This window comes from Mandrillus leucophaeus, unplaced genomic scaffold (assembly GCF_000951045.1).
Source record: "Mandrillus leucophaeus isolate KB7577 unplaced genomic scaffold, Mleu.le_1.0 Scaffold374, whole genome shotgun sequence".
NCBI lineage: Eukaryota > Metazoa > Chordata > Mammalia > Primates > Cercopithecidae > Mandrillus > Mandrillus leucophaeus.
This window is the reverse complement of record NW_012103965.1, coordinates 235939-259202: the sequence shown is the minus strand read 5'-3', so window position 1 is coordinate 259202 and position 23264 is coordinate 235939. Positions and strand designations below refer to the sequence as shown.

The window sequence follows — 23264 nt, the reverse complement described above, 5'->3', positions numbered from 1 at the left end:
TTGTTAGTTTCTCAGACTACCTGTCTCTAGGAGGTTTAGTTATTGTCTGAATGAGATAGTTTCCAAACTTCTCACTATCCTGGTCATTCTCCTCTCAGAGCTTTCTAGTTGGTCAATGGCCCTCTTGAAAATGTTGCCTAGGCCGAGTGCAGTAGCTCACCCCTATAATCCCAGCACTTTGGGAGGCTGGGATAGATGGATCCCTTGAGCTCAAGAGTTCAAGGCCAGCCTGGGCAACATGGCAAAAATCTGTCTTTACAAAAAATACAAAAATTAGACGGGAACAGGTTTGGTGGCTCCTGCCTGTAATCTTAGCACTTTGGGAGGCCAAGGTGGGAGGATTGCTTGAGGTCAAGAGTTCGAGACCAGCCTGGGCAACATGGTGAAACCCCATCTCTATATAAAAAAAAAAATACAAAAATTAGCTGGGTATGGTGGCATGCACCTTAGTCCCAGCTACTTGGGAGGCTGAGGTGGGATTGCTTGAGCAGGGGAGGGGAAGTTTGCAGTGAGCTAAGATCGCATTGCTGCCCCCAGCCTGGGTAACAGAGTGAGTCTCTGTCTCAAGAAAAAAAAAGAAAACAAAAGTAGAGAGAATGATGGCTAGATTTTTAAGATGTATTCGGATTGCAAACAAAATGGGCCTCATATCATCTGAACACAGTTACTTCTATTGATGCCGTCTAGATTTGTGTCTTTAGTAGTTGTGACACACTGCTGATTTGTGGTGAGTTTAGGGTTAATTAAGCCCTCCATATATTTTTTATTTGAACTGCATTTCTGAAAATATACTATTTGTATGTTAAGAAAGAGAAGAAAAATGCTTCTACAGACAGGACTTTATATATATCCTCACTAAATTTAATAATGTGTGTTGTTACTTCATAATCAGCCATCTATAAATGTGATCAAGCACGGCTTCTGTATAAAACGAGGCCTGCATTTGCAGAACACGAAGACAAACTGTCCCCCATTGCCTCATCATTCAGACCAGAAGCCATGGAGGTATATTTGTTTGTTTTTAATCTTTCATCCCCTATACCCTTTCCTGCAGCACTTTGGAGCTCTCCAAAACAGAGCAAAGTCTGTGGGGAAAGAACCAGGACAGAAATCTACTCTGTTTTGGAGACAAATGGGGCAGCACCTGCAGCGTGGAGGCTGCCAGCAGGTTACCAGGAAACACCTGCTTGGTCAGGGGTAGGGAAAGTCATTAGGACTGCTGTCCCAGGACAGGAAAAAACACCGTCCTCAAATTTCAGAACACTGGTACATTGGGATTTTTACTATAGAATTAAAATTCAATTTCTTCTTTTTTTTGAGATGGAACCTTGCTCTGTCGCCCAGGCTGGAGTGCAGTGCCATGATCTCGGCTCACTGCACCTCCGCCTCCTGGGTTCAAGCGATTCTCATGCCTCTGCCTCCCAGGTGGCTGGGATTACAGGCGTGCACCACCACACCCAGCTAATTTTTGTATTTTTAGTAGAGACGGGGTTTTGCCGTGTTGGCCAAACTGGTCTTGAACTCCTGGCCTCAAGTAATCCGCCCGCCTCGGCCTCCCAAAGTGCTGGGATTACAGGTGCTAGCCACCATGTCCAGCCTCAATTTCTTACATGAAACCATTTCGTGAATTTTTTAAAACCTTACTTGATGTTGGAAGATCCACAGGGAGGGAAGGGACAGCACCAGGAGTGCTCTCCTCAGCTCAGTCTCACACCTCCTGGTTTAGTGGGATCGGCATCCACGCTTCCATCTGACTAGCACAAATCAACTTCGAGGTATGTTTTTGAGACTGAAATCCTAGCTACCCATATCTCCCTTCTGCCTAGCCTGCTCAAAAACTCATACTTACGAATCAGTAAACATCCCCCACCCCAACACATGCTCCTCATATTCACTAAATACTTGTAACTTTGCCTGTGCAGTATTCACAAGGATAGTGGTGTATGTATCTAGTGTTGACAATGCAATAATAAAAACTGCAAACATGTGGCACTTGTAATGTGCCACCCATTGTTCTAAGCACTTTATAGATGTGAACTCATTTCATGATGTTAATTCATTTCATCCAAAGGACAACAGTCCTGTGTGGTACATACTGTTATTATCTTTGTTTACAATTGAGGAAACTGAGGCACAGAGCTTGTTTGTCCAAGGTCACACAGCTAAAAGTGGCAGAGTGGGATTGGAGCTCATGCAGTCCAGCTCCAGTGCTCTTAACCACTATCTTACGCTGTCTCACTAAATTGTGGAGGGAGCTGCAATGGATATCTGTGTGGGGTGTGCAGCCCCAGTCCTGGGTTTCTGTCCATGAGCTGTTCTTTGCCAAATGATTTCTTATTATAATCACCAAGAACATGATTACTTTCTTAGGACAGGAACTGCCAGCAGGTTTTAGCTCCTTTCCAGATGAGGAAACGTAGGCTCGGAGTGTTAGTGTAGTCAGGGTCACATAGGGAATAAGTGATAGAATCAAGAATGTGAACCCAGCTCAGGGTGACTTTAGTGTCCAAACAGCTCCACTTAACCTACACTGTCATAACGGTGAGGCCAAATCTTCAGAAAGAGCTTAGACACTCTCCTTACCCTCTCTTGCATGGGATAGAGAATACATGGGGGCCCTTCTTCAGGGAAAAAATCATCATAATCATTACGGAAGCATCTTGTCGAAGATCCACTGGGTGCTGGATGCTATAATGTGGGTTTTTTTTTTTTTAAAACTTCAATGTGAGGATCCCTGAAAGTATGAGTGTTTCATCATCAACTTGGCAGAAGTTAACTGAAGGGTAAGTAAGCCTCCTGTCCTACGATAGATTTCTTCATTTCTTGAGCTGACAGGTTGAATTAAGTTACTGCTTCTCATATATAGTTCTCTGACTTTTGCTTGTATTTTATTTTTTAAACTGGTGATAGCAGCAATAGGAGGCCTTGCTTTTAGATCAAGCATAGATTTATTTTTTTCAAGATGCGAGTCAAGAGCATAGTTCCTAAAGAACCGTGTGGTGATGTCTGGAATTGCTGGGATGTGCACATTTCCTTCTTTTCTTTCTTTTCTTTCCTTTCTTTCTTTTCTTTCCTTTCTTTCCTTTCTTTTCTCTTTCTTTCCTTTCTTTTCCCTTTCTTTTCTTTTCTTTTCTTTCTTTTCTTTTCTTTTCTTTCTCTCTCTTTTTTTTTTTTGACAGAGTTTTGCTTTGTCACCCAGGCTGGAGTGCAATGGCACGGTATCAGCTCACTGCAACCTCCACCTCCCGGGTTCAAGCGATTTTCCTGCCTCAACCTCCCAAGTAGCTGGGATTACAGGCATGCGTCACCACAGCCGGCTAATTTTGTATTTTTAGTGGAGACAGGGTTTTGCCATTTTGGTCAGACTGGTCTTGAACTCCTGATCTCAGGTGATTCACCCACCTCAGCTTCCCAAAGTGCTGGGATTACGGGCATGAGCCACTGTGCCCGGCTGGGATGTGCACACTTCTGTGCACACACATGCACCTGGCACAGACAAGCACACATACTGCTACATTTGTGGTGTGAATCCCTGGAAATAAGGGTGGCCGTCAGGGGACCGGCAAGTGCATGGTGTGGTCTCCATTCCCGGGTGCCTTGATGTGGCCTGCCATGCCCGGCTGGGTTGAGGTGGGCCTATTCTCTCTGCCCTGTGTCCTGGCTGGGTCAGTCTTTCCAGGAGTGTGGGGATACGGTTTCTATCAGGCCTACCCAACACATCCCCCTGGTCTTGGATCAGCAGGGCAGGCTGGCAGGAATGCCTCCCTCAGAGCCCCTAAGCAGGGTTTAGGTCAGTGACCTCTCCACTCCACACCCTGGCCAGCAGTCCTCCAGCAATGATGCCGAGGATGCTTATTTGTTTGTTTATTTATTTATTTATTTGAGATGGAGTCTTACTCTGTCACCCAGGCTGGAGTGCAGTGGTGCGATCTCGGTTCACTGCACCCTCCGCCTCCCAGTTTCAAGTGATTGTCCTGCCTCAGCTTCCCAGGTGGCTAGGATTACAAGTGTCTGCCACCATGCCCAGCTAATTTTTGTATTTTTAGTAGAGGTGGGGTTTCAGCATGTTGCCCAGGCTGGTCTCAAACTCCTGATCTCAGGTGATCCACCCAACTCAGCTTCCCAAAGTGCTGGGATTACAGGAGTGAGTGACCGCGCCTAGCCCCAAGGATGCTTTCTTAGGTCAAAAGGGAAAGCATTGTTGCTGCCCTGTGGCCAGGCAAACAAGCTGCTGGCTTTGAAGTCACGGGGGATTTGCTCAGGCTGGAATTGGGAGTCTGAAGGAGAGGCTTCCAAGCCTCTCCCAAGCCTCGCTGTATTTGTTAACTCCGCCTGCCTACCCAGGCCTGGTGTGTTTGATGTCTCGGGAGAAGCAGGAGGAGGGAGGCACGCTCTGGGGGTCCTCCGAGGAGCGTCTTTCAGCCCCTGCTGAGCTTGCCATCCCACCTGGTCTGAACAGAAGGAAGACCAGGCCCAAGTCCAGAAGGGCTAGTGACAGGCCTTCAGTGAAGGGGACACCTAGTCCCCTCCCTTCAAGGTGGTTTACAGGAGTGTGGTCCAGGGCCAATTGGAGTGTAGGCTGCTTCCCTTGGTCACTGTCTTTATTCAGCTGGCATCCGGTGAGAATGAAAGTCAAGGGAAGACTTGAAGAGAGAAAGAGGCATCCAGAGGCAGCACTGGTGCCTTGAGGGGCCACAGCAGGTCTCTCCACTTTGCCCTGATGTCCCCAATCACACCTCTGACAGGTGCCTCCCTGACTCCTGCCCCATGCTTCACCCCTTCTCCCCACCAAAGCAGCATGAGTGGGCAATTTGCTATTTCCCGGTGACAGCTCAGAAGCCTTAGGTAATGACCAGAGACATTGCCCACCCACCCCCTACTCACACTCACTAAAATGCACTGATGAGGAATCCATGGAGTGGGGCAGAAAGTTCTGGAGAGCAGGAGCCTGCGTAAAACAATGCTTGCCTCTCTGGGCTTGCCTTGCCCCAGGATTTCACTATGTTCCAAATCATGTTTATTACCTTTCATGGTTGGGCCATGGGAATGGGATAAGAAGCAAAGCATTATTATTAACCAGTTCCATGTTCCATACAATGTTAGCCATGAATAGCTCCACCTCTCCCCTACAACTTCCCTATCAGCCACATTCTAACACCCCCCACCCCCAACACCGCTCTCTAGTCTGTCTCTGTCTGCCTGCTCCCCCTACCCCTGACATGTTGCAATTCAGAAAGAGCTTGTTTATGATAAGACCTTGAAATCTGGAGTTATAAATCCTGCCCAGGGCAGCCGCCCTATCTCTGTGCTAATGCTTGTGGTGCCAAAAGGAGACTCACCTGGTTGTGACCCATTCCCTCTTACTCTCCGGAGTTCCCTGCTCCTCCTCTGCAAACACAGGACAATGGGCAAATGGGAGTTACCTGTTCCAACAGGTGTTAGCTGGGCCTCACTTTCCTACAGGGTGATGAGAAGGTCACCCTCTGGCCCACCCACGCTGGGCATTCCTGTGATTGTGAAAGCCCACCTTCAAACATGACCCTCCCTCTCCCCCACCCCCCATGACTTCAACTACAGAAGACTGAGCCCACCTCAATGGCTTTAAAAGCCCCCACTTGAAACTACTGAGTCCGCCAACTAGAGAGCAGGCAGCACCTGCACTGCCTGGAGGGCCCTCGTGCTGCCTCTTTATTCTGTACAGGCCTCTGTCATGGTGTTTACACCATATTGCAGTTGGCAGTTGTTAGCCTTCCCTACTAAGCTATGGCCCCTTAAGGGAAGAGACTGTTTCTGATTCATCATTGAATTCCTAGGCCCAAAAGACTGCACAGAACATACATATTTGTCAAATGTCTATAGGTGAATGGTGTCATCATTACCAGCATATATTTCTTCAGGGCATCTTATGTTCAGAGACTCCGCTAAGCAGTAGAGTTACAAAGATTAATTGGACACCATTCCCACTCTCAGGGGCTTATGCTGGAGTTGGGGAGACCCAGTGAAGCTTCACTTCCCTGGAGGTCAGAGGAAGAGCTGGATCTGGGGACCCCAGGAAGCTGCTTTGACAACCAGAGGCCTGGAGTCTTGGGTAAGTTTGCCCAGAGTGAGCTTACCACAGATGCCAGAGACTCAGGTACCTATCCACCATTGGTCTTGGTATATTCCAGAGTGGAGCTGATAACTTGCCAACTAACAGCATGTGGAGGCTTTTCCTTTATGACTTGTATCCTCCTCTCAAAAAATGGGAATAAAAGTAATTTCTAGTATCTTCGCTTGGAATGGATTTTTCAGCCCTTTAGCTCTGGGAACAAAAGAAATGAAACTGGCCGCCACTGGGCCCTAGCTGGAGCTGTGCTTGTTAGCTGTGTCCCATACTATTTGGTTTGGGCTGCCTGTGGATTTGAGGCCACAGCTGCCTCCACCCTCAGGAGGAAGGAACGAGGAGGTGGAGGCATCTGTCTGGAGTTCAGTTCATCCCAACACACATTAATTGAATGCCTCATCTGTGCCAAGCATGCTGGACAGTGGGAATAGAGAAATTAACATTGTGGGTGTAGCTCCTCCTTTCAGACAGGGTCTGATATCCCTGAGAACCTGCAGGAGGAAGGATAGCCAGTTGATCTCTTGGGGACAGAGAGTCAACCCACGTGATATAAGAGGCTGTTGCATCCCAATGCCATTGTCTCATGGAGGGGAGCTTTACTGTGTGGAGTGGGGGCCTGGCAGTGTATGTGTGGGCAGTGTGGTGCAGTGTCCATGGGTGGCATTTTCTGTGTGGTTCTTTGCGGTCAGCGCTTCTGAAGCTTTTCCTGTGAAGTACCATTAGTGGCAGAGAGCGAATTTACACTTCACAAGGGGCATGGGGTTTTAGATCACTATAAACAGAAACTTTCTTCGAAGCCCCATGTTTTATCTTAAAAGCACGTTTAAATTTTCTGTTTTCTACCATAATCCATCAGTTTGCTTTTATAGAAAAATACAGTTAACGTTTCTTATATCTGAATAAAATGGACACTCCAGGAAGATAAGCCATCTTTCCTGTGACTTCTTGCAACCTCTGGCTCACTGCCCTGTTACCCCAGTTTGAGAAGCTTGCCTTTTGGGACATCAGGCCCAAATGTACCACATTCAGGGTACCACCCCAAAGTGGATTTCTAACACACTTGCATGGCCCCTGCCCTTGATCTGGAAACACTCTTCTGGATTTGACCTGTGCTGCCCTGGTCACACACTCCTTCAGTCTGACCTCACAGGACCATCCCTCCACCTCTGGGCTTATCCTGGTCCCTACAGCAGGGTTTGGAGATCAGGTGGCCAGTGATCATCTTCCCCAGATGTCTGGGGCAATGGCCGTCAATCTTTCTGTAGTCTCCTTCACAGAGAATGAGTAGGGCAGAAGCAGCAGTGAGCATGGGATCCTGAAGGGAGTTCACAACAACTAACACGGCCAGGTGCAGTGGCTCGCACTTGTAATCTGAGCACTTTGGGAGGTCAAGGCGGGCAGATCACCTGAGGTCAGGAGTTCGAGAACAGCCTGGCCAACATGGTGAAACCCCATCTCTACTAAAAATACAAAAATCAGGCATGGCGGCACATGCCTGCAATCCGAGCTACATGGGAGGCTGAGGCAGGAGAATCGCTTGAACCCGGGAGGCGGAGGTTGCAATGAGCCGAGATCGCGCCACAGCACTCCAGCCTGGACGACAGAGCAAGACTCCGTCTCAAAAAAAACAAAAACAACTAACAGCTAATGCAGATACTTGAACTAATTATCTATCGAAAGGGTCCTGGTCTAGGGATTGTTCTTGCAACTGCCTTGGTAGCTTTAGCACAATACCCCAGTTAGTGTTCCCTGACGCAATTGCTTTTTACCAGATAAAAAGACTGGAGAAGTTATATGATGCCAAGTCCATACAGGTTTGTTATGGATTCACTGTATTAGTGTTTTTTTAAGTTTTTAAAGAGGTGTGATGCCTTCATTTTTTTCACTCACACATCAATGCACTTTCTTATTCATTCCACAAGTCTTTATGGAGAACCTAATACGCTTCAGGCACTGTATAAAGTCCTGGAGATACAGTGGTAAGAAAGAATGGCATGGTCTGGGCCCCTTTAGAATTTGCAAGTGGGAGACAAAATTAAACAAATGGTCTCCATAGAAGCAAACAAAACATGTTCAGATGGGGCAAGCCCAGGGCTTTCTCCCACGGACTGCTCCTGGATATTCTGCCCAATAGCCTAAGAATACGGTTAGTAGGTCCTGGACTAAGTCAGGGATAACAATAGATTGTCTATGATTCCTCATATGGAAAGTAAAAACAAACATAAAATGAAATTCACCTCAAGTCCCTCCACCTGCTCGACTGCCCAAGAGAAAATGCACCAAACCTTAAGTGTGCAAACACACTTAAGAGTAAGGAAATTCAGGCCGGGCGTGGTGGCTCAAGCCTGTAATCACAGCACTTTGGGAGGCCGAGACGGGCCGATCACGAGGTCAGGAGATCGAGACTATCCTGGCTAACCCAGTGAAACCCTGTCTCTACTAAAAAATACAAAAAACTAGCCGGGCGAGGTGGCGGGCGCCTGTAGTCCCAGCTACTTGGGAGGCTGAGGCAGGAGAATGGCTTGAACCCGGGAGGAGGAGCTTGCAGTGAGCTGAGATCCAGCCACTGCACTCCAGCCTGGGCGACAGAGCGAGACTCCGTCTCAAAAAAAAAAAAAAAAAAAAAAAAAAAAGTAAGAAAATTCGTTATATCATTTAGTCCTCACATTAGGTCTGTGAAGTTAAGTGCCATGATTCTCTCCATTTCAAAGATACTGAACCTGAGACCTTAGGGAGGTGAATGAAGCTCACCTCGCCAGGATGGGAGTAAGATGGAGTTTACAAATAGGGTGGGGAGGAGGAAGCTTTGGCACATGACTCTTTTAATACAGGGTCTCACTTTGTCACCTAGGCAGGAGTGCAGTGGCATGATCTTGGCTTAATACAACCTCCGCCTCCTGGGTTCAAGCGATCCTTCCACCTCAGCCTCCCAAGTAGCTATAGTTCTGGAGACTCTGCCACTGCCCCTTATCTTTCCTTCCCATGGCGCACGCGGATTTGATGGCTTTAGATGCTAAAAACTCTGAACTCTAGAACTCAGCTAAGGAACTGCAGAGCTGATGGGACAATGGAAATGCGGGCAATGTATCCGAACAACCCACAGCCCTGCCTCCTCCTACCCAGACTGACCAGTGACCTCTAGGCCAGTGAATGGATTGTTCCTGTTTTTGTTTTTGTTTTTGAGATAGAGTCTTGCTATGTTGCCCAGGCTGGAATGCAGTGGTGCGATCTCAGCTCACTGCAACCTCTGCCTCCTGAGTTCAAGTGGATTCTCTTGCCTCAGCCTCCTGAGTAGCTGGGATTACAGGAGCACGCCACTGCGCCCAGCTAATTTTGTTTTTTCGTAATTTTAATAGAGACAGGGTTTCACCATGTTATTTAGGCTGGTCTTGAACTCCTGACTTCAAATGATCCGCCCGCCTCAGCCTCCCAAAGTGCTGGGATTATAGGCGTGAGCCACCGTGCCTGGCCCTAATGGATTGTTCCTAAGAAACTTGGCGTGGCTTTGGCAACTGACAATCCTGACAAAGTGTTATCACTTCCACCCTTCGTCTTTGGAGTATCTTCATCTAAGCCTTCACTGTCCTTGAAGGAAAATTCAACTGAATTTGGAATGAGTGAGGTTGTACAGCTAATCATGTTTAGAGTCACCTTCCTATGACATTAAGGCCTCCAGGAGACTCACTGAAAAGTCTGTGAGGTCTGCTAATTCTATTGAGAGTGAGGAATGTGTTTATTCTTCCACGGGGCAAAGATCCCCCAGTCAAAATGACGCTGCCACATTGTGTAACCAGGAACGTGGGTTGCTGCTGATGTAAACAGATGGCCAGGGGCGGACCTGCCAGGATCCCGGGTCTCCTTTTCCCAGAGGTGTTTCTTATGAATGGTTGTGCCCAGTGAAGCAATTTCCTGCCTTGTAAACTGCTGCCCACCAAACCACATCTCCTATCTATCGCTGCCTGGCTCTGGGTCATAAAACAATTCCCCAGAAACCAATCAGAGCCCGATTAGGAGACCTTGAGTAACAGGAAAATTACCCTCCACCTGCAGATGTAATGACACTTCGCAAGCTAGTAGCTTTGCAGTTTCTGAACGTAAACATCACATGCTTTACCCTATGCCCCACCTCTGCTCATCTGAGATGTGGGGGCTACATATTTGATTCTCAGGCCGTGGTTCACTCTGCTGGGGCACCGGCTGACCAGTGACCCATTACCTTGACCTGACACCATGCAGCCTGGAGAGCACATTTCACTCTGTCAGATCATGATTTACAGAGCCAGGGCAAGAGAAGTTCAGGCTGGGGTCTCAGGCATGCAGAGCTGGGTTGGGGGAATCAGTGAGGACAGAAGATTTGGACTGAAACACCATGAACTCGTTGATTTAGACATTCGCTTTGCATTGTGGGTCTTTAGCCTGGAATGCCTCCTCCACTATCCTCTGCTCCCCATTCACCTGGTGAACTGTCACTCATTCTTCATGACACAGTTTACATATCTACCAAGGAACCTTCTCTGATTGCCATCCAAGCAGAACTTCCTCTATTGTCCTATCTGTATGCCTTCTAACACCCACACCCTGTCATTGAAATCACTTGCTAAGGTATCTGTCTCCCCAGCCAGGCTGGGAACTCCTTCAGGACATTTTAGAATCCCCACCACCCACCAACATGCCTGACTCAAAGTCGGTGTGCAAAAGAGGTTTGTTGAATGAATGAGCACTCACACTCAAGTGTGGTGTCTCCCTGCCACACTTATGTGTTTTGCATATTGAAAATGTACAAAGAATATAGTCAAAGGAATGAAGAACCTGGGTTAGGCTGGTAGGCATAACATAAGGTCTTTGTCCTTAAGAAGTTTGCAATCTGATTTTCTTTCTGTGAATAGTAGGAGTATTTGCAGATGGTATACAGAAATTGGACCCATGGGTAGGCATAAGTATCGGGATTTCCCCCCCTTTTAGTGCCAGCTCGAAGCTGAAATGAGTTTGAGAGGTGGCCTGTTTTTCTTTAGCTCTCTCAATTATTTTAACTTTCACTTTTAGTTTAGTACTAAACAAGTTACACTTCCAACTATCCATAGTAGTACACTAGTCATAAAACACCACCCAGGACTGCCATTTTCATCTCTTCTTTCTCCTTATCCCCAGTGATAGAAGTCATACCAATGACTTGCTTCTTCCTTTGAATCTTGGGAGGCCCCAGAGAGTGATAGTGATAGTGGTGGTGGGAGGTGTGTATTGGGGTCATTTTCCAAACACAAAACTAGTAAACTCCATAATATACATACACACATTCATTTATTCAGAGAATATTTACCAAGTGCCAATGGGTGTTAGGTACCGGAAGCTGGGGACGAACCAGTGAACAAAATACCACACCCCTGTTCTCACAAAACCTATATTCTGGTGGGAGGAAGACAGTGACAGTAGGGAAGGGGCCCATTGTGCTATCTCATGTTGTATTCCTCAATTGGATGCTAATGACGAACATTTATTGAGCACCTTCTTATGTACCAGGCAAAAGACTTTATGCATCTTCTATCTCATTTAATCCCCAGACAACCCCATTTTCAGATAAGGAAACATTCAGACAGATTAAGTTGCCTTCCAAAGATCTCACAGCTAGTAAGTGGTAGAGTCAGGGCTTGAAATCAGATTTGAATGACTCCTTACTCTGAGCTCTTAACCATAACTCTATACAGCAGCAGTAAATATTTACTCGATGAACAAATGAGCAGATAAATGGTTAACCCTAACTACAGTGGCAAACTATTGTTTTGTCTCCATGATACAAACATGAGCAACATGCTTAAGTTTTTCATTGACTTATTGATTCAAGTGCCCCAAAGTGTGGCTGCTGAAAGTAGATTTTGTAATGATTAAGAAACAGTTGTCTTTCTTGTTACCATCCATGTTTCCTGGACAAGACAACCTATTTTTTGAAAATAATGCTGAATTATAATGGAAAAGTTGTACAAAAGAAAATATCACCTTAAGTTCTCTTTTCTAGCTTTGAATGTGTGGGTTTGTGATAAAGTCTCTGTATTAGGCTGAATAATGACCCCCAAAGATATCAGGTCCTAATCCCTCCATCCTGTAAATGATACATGAAAAGGAAAAAGGGTTTTTGCTGATGTGATTAAGGAACATTATCCTAAGCAACACAGTGGGCTGTGAATACAATCACATGTATCTTTATAAGAGGGAGGAAGAGGGAGATTTGACACAGAGTAAAGGGCAATGTGACCACGGAGGCAGAGATAGGAGTGATGTGGCCACAAGCCAAGAACTGCTGACAGCCAACAGAGGCTGGAAGAATCGAGGTAAGATTCTCCTAAATTTCAAGCTTCTGAAGGGAGTGACAGCCTGTTGACAGCCTGATTTTGGTCCAGTGATACTGATTTTGGACTTCTGGCCTCCAGAACTGTAAGAGAATAAATTTCTGTTATTTAAAGTCACCACATTTTTGGTAATTTGTTACAGCAGCAAGGGGGAACTGATAGAATCTCCTAAAGGAGGAAGCCGTAGGGAAACGAAGTCTTCAGCAGGCAGTGCAGGTGATTCAGAAATATTCACTCAGTTATCTTTTTGGTCAGGATGCCCAAAAGAAATCCTATCTTGGAAAGCAAAGTAAAGATACCCATGCAAATATGAATCCACCTCCTTCGCCACCCTCCCCTTTCACCTTTCTCTGCTTTGTTTTTCTTTCTAGTATGTATCAACACCCATATATTTGTTTATTTAGTATACATTTAGTATATTGTTTAGTTCTTGTTGGCTCCCTCCCAGTTGAATGTAAACCCCATAGGGAAGTGACCTTTTTTAAACTGCTTTTCTTCCCATGCCTAGAGGAAGGAGTATGTAGCATATAGTAAGCACTCAATAAACACTTGTTGACTAATGTGATTTGGCTCTGTGTCCCCGACCAAATCTCATGTCAAATTGTAAATCCCAATGTTGGAGGTGGGGCCTGGTGGGAGGTGATTGGATCATGGGGGTGATTTCTAATGGTTTTAGCACCATCCCCCAGTGCCATCTCATGCTAGAGTTCTCAGGAGATCTAGTCAGTTGAAAGTGTGTGGCACCTCCCCCTTCTCTCTCTTCCTCCTGCCTGCCATGTAAGACGTGCTTGCTTCTGCTTCACCTTCCACCATCATAGTAAGTTTCCTGAGGCCTCCCAGAAGCAGAAACCTGTACAGCCCACATAACCGTGAGCTGATTAAACCTCTTTTCTTTATAAATTATCCAGTCTCAGGTGTGAGAGCAGACTAATACATCAACCAAATGAATGTCATTTGGTTGACATCATTTAGGGATCATATTAGGGATATGAAGAGCCTGACATCATATTAGGGATATGATAATATCACATCACAGCATAACATACTACTAAGATGCTTCCTAAGGTACCACTTTAAACAATAACCAAGATAGAGCATATGTTTGTGTAACATTGTTTTTCGTTTTCTACAGCAGCAGGGATTTTTAAATTTTCATTTTTATTTTTTATTTATTTATTTTTTGAGACAGGGTCTTGCTCTGTTGCCCAGGCTGGAGTGCAGTGGTGCAATCTTGGCTCACTGCAGCCTTGACCTCCTCAAGCAATCCTCTTGCCTTAGCTTCCTGAGTAGCTGGGACCACAGGTGCACGCCACCATACCTGGATTTTTAAAATTTTTAGTAGAGACAAAGTCTTGCTATGTTGCCCAGGCTGGTCACAAACTCCAAGATTCAAAAGATCCTCTTGCCTTGGCCTCCCAAAGTGCTGAGATTATGGGTGTGAGCCACCACAATTGGCCAACAACACTAATTTCTATTTCCTACTTTGTTTAGGGCCCAAATCTTGGAATTATTTTTGATCACTCTCTTTCTCACATTCCACACCTAAACCATCAGGAAATCCTGGTATCTTCAAATCCTCTACCTTCAAAATACATAATCAGATCACCTCTCATCACCCATGCTTAGATTATGGCAACAACTTCCTGATAGTCTCTTTGCTGGCACTCTTGGCACGCCCTTTCCCAGAAGCTCAGCAGTCAAAGGGATCCTTTTAAAACATAAGTCATATCTTATCCTTGCTGTATTCAAAATTCTCTGCTGGCTCCCAGTTCACACAAAGTAAAAGCCAAAGTTCTTACAGCAGTTGGCAGAAGTCCTTACAAATGGCCACAAGGCCGTTTGTCGTCGTGCCCCTGCACCTGCTTACCTCTGTGAACCAGAACTTTCCCCCTCTCTCTGCTCTAGCTGCTCTGATATACGTTTCTTTCCTGCCTCAGGGCCTTTGCACTTGCTGTTACCTCTGCCTGGAATGCTCTCCTCCCAGGTGTCCACGTGGCTCACTCAGCAACCTTGGGGCTCTCAGATGTCACGTTGTCTGTGGCCACTCTCTTCTTCCTTGTCCATCCTGTTTAAAATGGCTACCAGGCTGCGCACAGTGGCTCACGCCTGTAATCCCAGCACTTAGGGAGGCCAAGGCGGGCAGATCACCTGAGGTCAGGAGTTCCAGACCAGCCTGGCCAACATGGCGAAACCTTGTCTCTACTGAAAAATACAAAAATTAGCTGGCATGGTGACATGTGCCTGTAGTTCCAGCTACTCAGGAGGCTGAGGCAGGAGAATTGCTTGGACCCGGGAGGCAGAGGTTGCAGTGAGCTGATATCACGTCACTGTACTCCAGTCTGGGCCACAGAGTGAGACTCTGTCTCAAAAAAAATTAAAACTAACTAAATAAAAATAGATGGCTACCCCCGGTATCTCCTTTACCTGCTATAATTTGCATTGATTTTTTAAATCATCTGACACACACACATACACATACACATACACATATTCACATATTTATTTGCTATCTCCGTGACTAGAATATAGGGTTCATGAAGGTAAGGATTTTTATGTATTTGGTCTACTGATGTATCTCCAGTGTCTAGAACGATAGTGCCTAACATGCAGCAAGTGCCAGTAAGTATTTCTCGAATAAATGAAGGGGAAATATTATTTTGGATTATGTGTTTCCAAAAGCAAAGATATATACAGAAGATCTTGTAATGGCTCAGGAAATCTGACATGTTTTCCTTATACTGGTATTTTCTGGTCTTTTTAAAAAATTAGCTTTATCCATTTATTACCTTCAACCTTCATAATTAATTGGGGATCATTTAATGTATCAGTTCATTAATGATGTCAAGACAATGTAGCACGGGAAAGAAATCTGTCTTTGGGGACTATAACAGTGTGTATCTGGTGAAAAAATAAAAGACGGCAGAAAGAAACATCTTGTTTGTGTGGTGCGTGATCTGTTGGCATAAACGTACATATGCAGATTGTGCGAAGCCTGTTTTAGTGTTTCCTGCTTTTGATGTTGTCCCCCTCATATTTGCTTTGTGGGTTCTCCCTTTGAAAGTGTTTTCTCTATAGGCATGCATCCAGGAAAAGGAATGTTCATCCAGGCACGTGCAAAGTCCTGCCCACTCTAAAGATTCATTTGTAAAATAGTCATGTTATAAATCTCAGCAGACAATCCAGTATTTGTCCAGTTAGAATGACCTCTGCACCCAGGAGAAGAGGAGGAGGGAGCGGGGTGGGGAGAAGGGACCTAACAGGCACTTGGTTCAGCTGATTGCAATTTCTCATAAATATTCAGCCTGTGTGATGCTGTTGGGATGTGTTTGAAGTGTGAAGACACGGATATGTCATATCTCATTTTCTAGAGCAGCTTTGGATGGCGTGTTTGAATTAATTCCTAAGTCAAAAGGGACACACTGACCCTGATTTTCCTGGGACAGAAGTTAGCTCCCACCTCTTCCTGACCTTCACTCTTCCTTGCTCACTGGACTCCTCCATGATCCCCAACCCACTTTTTAGAACACGAAGCCACTTTTAGTTCCATCTTCCCAGTGCTCTCTGTGGCCCTCCCACATGTAAGATCATGTAAGATCATCACGTTCTATCTTCTTCTTTTCCTAAGGAGGACAAAGACTCTCCCCAGTGAAGCCTTTCTCTTCTCCTCATGCCCTTCCTTCCCGACTCAGCCTTGGTTTACCACTGAGATTTGCCGTATACCATACAAATGAACAAAAACATGTTACCGATTATTGGCAGTTTTTTTTTTTTTTTTAAGCAAACGTCAAGTTGGTGATGAAGTTATCTGGGAATGTCAACCAAACCCAGAAGACTACACGAGACTACAGGAGAAGGCACTCTGAGATGAGATGATACTAACACACAATACCCATTGTATATACAGTTCTATGTGTTTAACATATATTAACCCTCTTACTTCTCAAACAACCTTATGAAGTAGGTACTACCATTATCATTCCAGCTTCACCTAGCAGGACACTAAGGACCAGGGAGGTTAAATGGTGGAGTTGGAGATTCTAATCAAGGAATTCTGGCTCCAAAGATAATTCAAAGACTTGCCCCCAACTGTGGGCCAAGAGCTCAGATTCCCTGACTGTCTGCCTTGTATTCTTTCTTATCTACCTGAATTCAGCAGCTTACACTGCAGTATCTTTGCCTAGGTGGAATATCCTGTAACTGGTTAGCATGGAGAAGTTTAATACAGTTTAAGGCAGGTTTTCAGTACTGATTTTATTTCCTATCCATGGATGTTAAAATGAAATTTGCCTCCCCCAGGCTCACCCTGGAAAGTGACAGCTGGCTCTGATAAAAATGGAACCGTCTGTCTGTGAGCCTGGGGTCAGGGTATGAAAAGACCCTGGAGATGGTTGGTCCATCAGGTGGTGGGAGGAAGGCGTGGGGGTGGAAGCTTGCCAATGAATCTTCAGAGTGTGTGATTCCCCTGGGCCCTTGTATAGCCAGTGGAGGGAGGTCCCTGTTTGATTTAGAAAGGTGAAGCTAACCATCCTTGGGGCTCTCAGTTGCCAGGGTCAGCTGTCTACATATCTTGGTTCAAACAGGATTTGGTTAGGAAAACTCTCTAGAGACTGTCCCCAACCCAGCCCTCCTCCCTGTCTTCCATCTACACCTCTGCCCAGATGACCTGTTAGATAAATACGACCTTCTGGGTTTTCAGGGTCTAAATGCAAGATCTAAAATCTACCAAAAGCAGATGCTTGCTTTTCCAGAAACAACACGAGTCCAGATATAGGGCTTCAATTGGGGCTGGAGCTTGAGGCCTGTGTTCCTTTCCTCTTCCCGGAGCTCACAGGAGCCATCCAACAGGACAGCTCAGCTAATGAAAGGGGATCTTGGCCTCTCTCCATATGTAGTGCTTGGCCTTGTCCTCAGCCCTCCTCAACCCAGTCATGAATTTTTCTCTTGACTGTTTCAACCCAAATTATACTGTTAGGGGGAGCTAGGAATCCATTAAAGTCAGTATTTCCATATCCATCCATTCCTGGCCACAGAGTAGGTACTCAGTAAATTTGCCCAGCTCACTGAAAATTGAATCTCCCACTTCAATGGGATTTTGAAAAAAGTCCATTACTCATGGCCTGGTTAGCACAATCTTTGCTTCCACTTCCGTTGGGACATGCTCTGCCTAAAAGCGAAGAGCCACAGGCCAGTAGGCCTATGCTGCTTGGCAAAAAAGAAAACGGCAAAGAAGACAGGTCCATCTTCCTTTCTCCTGGAGTCAGCACTGAATTATTTGTGGTAAAGTCCCCGCTGATGGAGTCTCTGGGCCTTTGGCTTTTTACTGTTTGGACTATTTGTATTCCTTAGCATCCCCGCCAGAGAGAGAATCTTGGGCAAGAGGTGATGTCCACAAGAGCCCATTCACTCAGTGACTGAGAGCTCTAAAGGAAGGAAAAGGAGGGCAGGAAGAAAGTCTGGAATTAATGCTTTACATGAGGCTAAACAATTTACCCGCAGGGTTTTCATTCATCCTACCTTTTGTCTGTTTCTATCACACAGGTCACCCACCAGGAGTTGACTCTGTGACTTTACCCCTGTGAGTTGCAGGGAAGAAAAGGGTGCTAGCTCCTGCTCCAGCCAGATTCCCTCTGAGTGACTCGTGGAGTCTTACTGGGAAAATCAACTCTCCTTTACCTCAATTAGCAGGGAAGCCTACACAAAGACACCAGGAACATGATGGCAAGAGAAGGCCACCCGCCTCTCTACACCCCTAGATGACACACTACATGATCCCAGCGGAGTACACAGAAAATTCCAAGGAGACCAGAGGCCAGGGGTCCTTGGTGGAACCATGGCAGGGAAAGTATCAGAGACAGAAATATGAGGCTCTGGGTCGTGATAAAATAAATTGTTTTAATGGAAGGCTTTCTGAGACTGCAACTTTTTCTTCTGCTATCAAACAGCCAGTGTCCCTGCCCTGGGGTTTCTTAGGGAGTGCACGGCTGAACTCCTGGCCCACAGGAAGCTGGCATGTGACTCTGACACACTACGTTCAGCCCCTCCAGGGATCCGGAGGTGTGTCTTAATGTCAGGAGACTGGAGTTAGCTGGTAGTCAGTCCAAGCTATGCCATCCCCATGAGGGTCCAGACCTGAGCGACGGGACAAGCGGCTTCACTTCCCACTTAGGGTGTTTCTCCATGAAGGAAGAGAGAGGGGACAGATCACTTTTGAAATTTTGACTCTGACCTTTACAAAGAAAACTATTAGACACTTTAGTATTATATACAGGGCAGAGGGGAGAGGACACACAGGGGAAATTGCACTTAATTACAGTAGTTTATAGTTTACAGCCATTGGACAAATTTACTTCTTTGAAAGAAATCTCAAGATCATTTGGGATGGGGGCGGGGGAGGGAGTCTGCAGATATTTACAGTGTGTTTGGCTCAGTTCACTAGCACGTGTCCTCCTCTCCTCGTTTCAGTAACAGATTCAAGTTTTCGCATCAGTTTGTTCGATGAAGGATCACAACGTAGACAGTACGGCTTTCTTGCTTCCTCTTCGGCGGTTCCTTGTCTCCCACCTCCAGGACAGACAGGAGTCCTTGACATCGTGGGAGAGGCATCGTGGCAATACTGCATAGAAGGGAAGCTGGGTTTCAGGATGCGCCTCCTGAGAGTGGATTGTCTGAGGTGCCAGCAGGACGTCCGTCGGGTAAGCAGGGACCTCTCGCAGGTGCTTGTCAGGTCACTGGGCTTTTCCACGACAGCTGCCCAGAGGCTGATGGTGTGGAAAACACGGTCCTTGTTGCTGCGCACAAAGTAAGTGATGTGTAGGCATCACCAGGCTTGCAGAGGACACTGCAGAGAGAGAAGAGGGAGAGTGCTCAGCTGTGTCATTTGGCAGGGACATGGGCCATTAGTTTGGCTTCTCTAAGGGAGCTGATGCCCAACTCCACCAGCAAAGGGCAGCAGGTGGAGGGCTGGGGGCCTCGTGTCTGCTCAGTTCTGTGGTTTTCATGCTGAGGCACACTTCCTGCAGGAAAACCTGGGAGCCGGCTTTCCCGGCCACTTCAGAAGAGAGAAGTGAATTGTTGAGGACCTTGAAATAGTCCTAACTTGCTGACCTTAATCCTGAAGTTGGGCCCCTCTTTCTGTGACAGTGGCATTATAGAGTGCTCAGTGTGCTTGAAAAGGCAGCTGGATGGTGAGCTCTTGCCTCTCGTGGACGCAAGGGTCTCTTCCTAAGACCTCTAAGAGCTGAGGTCTCCTATACTAATGCTTCTCAAACTTTAATGGACCCACAAGTACCAGGGAGCCTGTGAAAATGTGGATTCTGGTTTAATTCTGACTTGTAGGCCTGCGGTGGGCCTAAGAGTCTGCATTTCTAACAAGTTCCCAGGGTGTGCCAGTGCTGCTCACCTAGGGCTGCAAGGCCAGAAAGCACATGAGAAAATGACCACTCAAACTACTCATCAGGAAGGAGCTTTGCAAATTGCGAAGTGCTTTCTACAGGTTTCTTACTTTGGCATAAGAAACTCAGAGGACCAGGGAAAGGATCCAAAGGCTGAAGGCCTCTGATGCCATCCTTGTGGGTGGACCAGGGCAGGAGACCCCAGAATGGCTGGAGAAGCCCTCAAGAGAAGCCACCTCACCCAACTCAGGGCAGCCTCGCCCTCCAGTGCCCGGGCCTTACTCATTTGAACCGTCATGGAGCATCCCTGCTCTCCTTTTCACTTCTGGGGAGTCTTTTTGTCTCCCTGTGTCTCTTCCTTCCCTTTTGCTTTCATTGGCATCTAAGGTTCTGCCTTTGACTTAGTGGTTTATTCTCTCAAGATCCCCCCCAAACACACACACACACACACACACACACACACACACACACTTATGCCTACAAATACTACTAAAGGCCACTGTTACCACATTGATCAGTGCTCCAACCATAATCCTATATGAGGATACCATTATGTCTATTTGACAGATTAGGAAAACAAGGCTAAAAGAGTCAGTGAATTATCCAAGGTTTGAGAACTAGGAGAGTGTGGAGCCACAGCCTCAAACTAGCTGTGTAGGTGACCACTCAGAGTGTGCTCTTTCAATCATGCTTGGAGGTGGGGAGCCTTCTACGAAGTTTTGTGCTCTTGGACAAGTCACTCTCTGTGTGCCTCAGTTTCTTCCCCTATAACATGGGAGTTGTTGTGTGATTCAACGAGTCAACACCTGCAGAGTCCTGAGAGTGGTCCTTGGCACAACTGTTATTATTAACATGGGGTTCTTCAGCCCAAGCCCGTGCTGCTCCTCAGTGCTCTTAAGAGTGGGGCTGAAGGCCGGGCATGTTGGCTCACACCTATAATCCCAGCACTGTGAGAGGCCAAGGCGGATGAATCATGAGGTCAGGAGATCGAGACCAGACTGGCTAATATAGTGAAACCCCATCCCTACTAAAAATACAAAAATTAGCCGGGCATGGTGGTGCGCACCTGTAGTCCCAGCTACTTGGGAGGCTGAGGCAGGAGAATTGCTTGAACCTGGTAGGTGGAGGTTGTGGTGAGCCAATATTACGCTCCTGCACTCCAGCCTGGGCAACAGAGCAAGACTCGGTCTCACAAAAAAAAAAAAAAAAAAGAGTGGAGCTGAGCAGTGTGTGCATGTGAGGAGACAGGCTTCTGATCCTTCTACATTCTTGAGACGTTGGTCAGGGTCCTCTGATACCCTTTGCCTCCTCTTCCTCCCCTGGCCCACCCCCACTCTCAAGTCTCTTTACTTCCCACTATCAGCCTTTTTCCAATTTTCAGATTTCAGGTGGAGGAGAGAGAAAACGGCTTGTGACCTTGCAGGTTTCAATAGAAGAGCAAACAAGAAGGGCAGATAAGGAGACGCCAGTGAGATTCTATGACCTGTCATTAGGGATGGGCTTCCCAGCTATCAAATGTTTGCTCACATAATAAAATGGTGGCAGAGCCCAAAATGTTGTCAAAGGAACTAGAGTTATTTGCCCCCTTCAGAGTCTAAACACAAACATCTGATAAGGGGTGCACTGTGGTCTTTTAGAACTGGGGGCCCAGCACATGCAGCCCCACGGGGGCCTGGCCCAGAAGATCTCTGAGAGACCGCAGACCCTCCATCTGAAAGGTGCGGTAGCTGTGGCAATGTGAAGGGCATCCTCACTCTAAGAGGATTTGTTACATAATGGTAAGAGTTAACATTTATTGATGTCCTACTGTGTGCCAGGCACCATACTAAGGGTTTCAGAACCATCACTGCCTCAAATTCTTACATGGACCCTTTGAAGTAGGTGATTATCGTGAATTCATTTGACACATGTTTGAGTGCCTACTGCATACTTAGCACTTTTTTAGACACTGGAAATGCAACTGTAAACAAGACCCTGCCCACGTCGTCACAGACTTTACCTCCTAGTGAAGGCTTTGAATAATAAACAAGTAAACAAATGCACACATACACACACACACACACATATAATACAACTTTAGGTAGAAATGAGCACTCCATAGAAAAATAAACATACAGGTTAGGGCAGCTTGAAGAAAAAGAGATTACCTTAGACAGGGGAATCAGGCGAGGCCTCTTTGAAGTGGTAACATTTGAGCTGAATGAAGTGAATGGGCAAGCATGTAAAAATGTACGGAAAAAAAGAGCTCCGGGCAGACACCACAAATGCAGGAGTCCTGGAGTGGGATCTCTTCAGCCCTGGCACAGCTGAAGCTGAGCGGGCGATGGAGCGAGGAAGAGGTGAGAACGGTGACACTGGCAGTGGCATAATCACATAGGATCCTGTATGTCTCTGTTTTAGTTAGGTTGTCATGGAAAGCTATTGGAGAGTTTTGACAGGGGACTGACATACTTGATATCTTTTTGTAAGAGATCACTCTGGTGAACAGACCCTACTGGGGCAAGGGTGGAAGTCGGAGACAGGCCAGGGCCACCTAAGGACATCAGGGAGAGACAAGGGGGCCTGGGCTGGGACTAGGACAGTCCTGATGGGAGTGTGAGAAGAGGCCAGATTTAGGATGCATCCTGAGGGCCCCTTGGTAGAACTTATTGATGGACCGATGTAATGTGGAGAGAAGAATCAGGGATACTCTCAGCTCGCTCACTTGAATAACTGGTACCAGTTTTGGAAATGGAGAAGCCCACGGAAGAAGCAATTTTGATGGGATGAAATTAGGGCAAAAGGAAGAGTTCCTATTTTAGGCACGTGGAATTCAAGAGGCTTATTAGATATTTTAGACATGCATCTGTCCCTGCCGAAGCAGCACTGGATCTGTGAGTAAGCGCTCAGGGAAGACTGCACTGCAGACAGAATTATAGGAGCCATCGGCGTGTACACTTGACCTAAAGCCATGGACTGGAGGAGACCACCCAGGAGTGAGCATAGATGAGACGAGGCCAAAGAATGAGGCCTGGGGGCCTCCAACACATAAATGCTGGGAAGATGAGTTGTCAGCTGAGGAGATGAGAAATGGCCAGTGCCGTAGAAGAATCAGGAATGGTAGTATCCTAAACTCACATGGAAAAAAGGAGAGAGCGATCAGTTGTGTCAAAGACAGAGGTTGAAAAGTAACCACTGGACTCAGCAGCAGGGAGGTGTTCATGAGCTGGACACAGTGAGGTGTGAGGACAAAAGCCAGTCTGCAGCGATCTCAAGAGAGAATTGAGGGTGAGGAAATGGAGACAGTGAGGACACATAAGTCACTTCTATGACCATGAACTTATGTGAGATTCATCATAGCTCCACTAATTAAAAGTCATGAAAAAATGCACATCATCACTGGCCATCAGAGAAATGCAAATCAAAACCACAATGAGATACCATCTCACA

At 46.4% G+C, this 23264-nt stretch overlaps 1 protein-coding gene across 3 annotated transcripts in view; it reads right to left on the bottom strand.

Moving 5' to 3' along the window:
- Positions 1-18318: 18318 nt before the first annotated feature.
- The window catches only part of HNF1B (HNF1 homeobox B), a 68762-nt gene continuing 63816 nt past the window's right edge, over positions 18319-23264 (bottom strand). For all 3 annotated transcript variants that reach the window (XM_011990201.1, XM_011990202.1, XM_011990204.1), the window contains one exon: positions 18319-19282. In XM_011990201.1, coding sequence (XP_011845591.1) covers positions 19262-19282 — 21 coding nt within the window. In that variant the 3' untranslated portion in view covers positions 18319-19261. The remainder of the gene's footprint in view (positions 19283-23264) is intronic.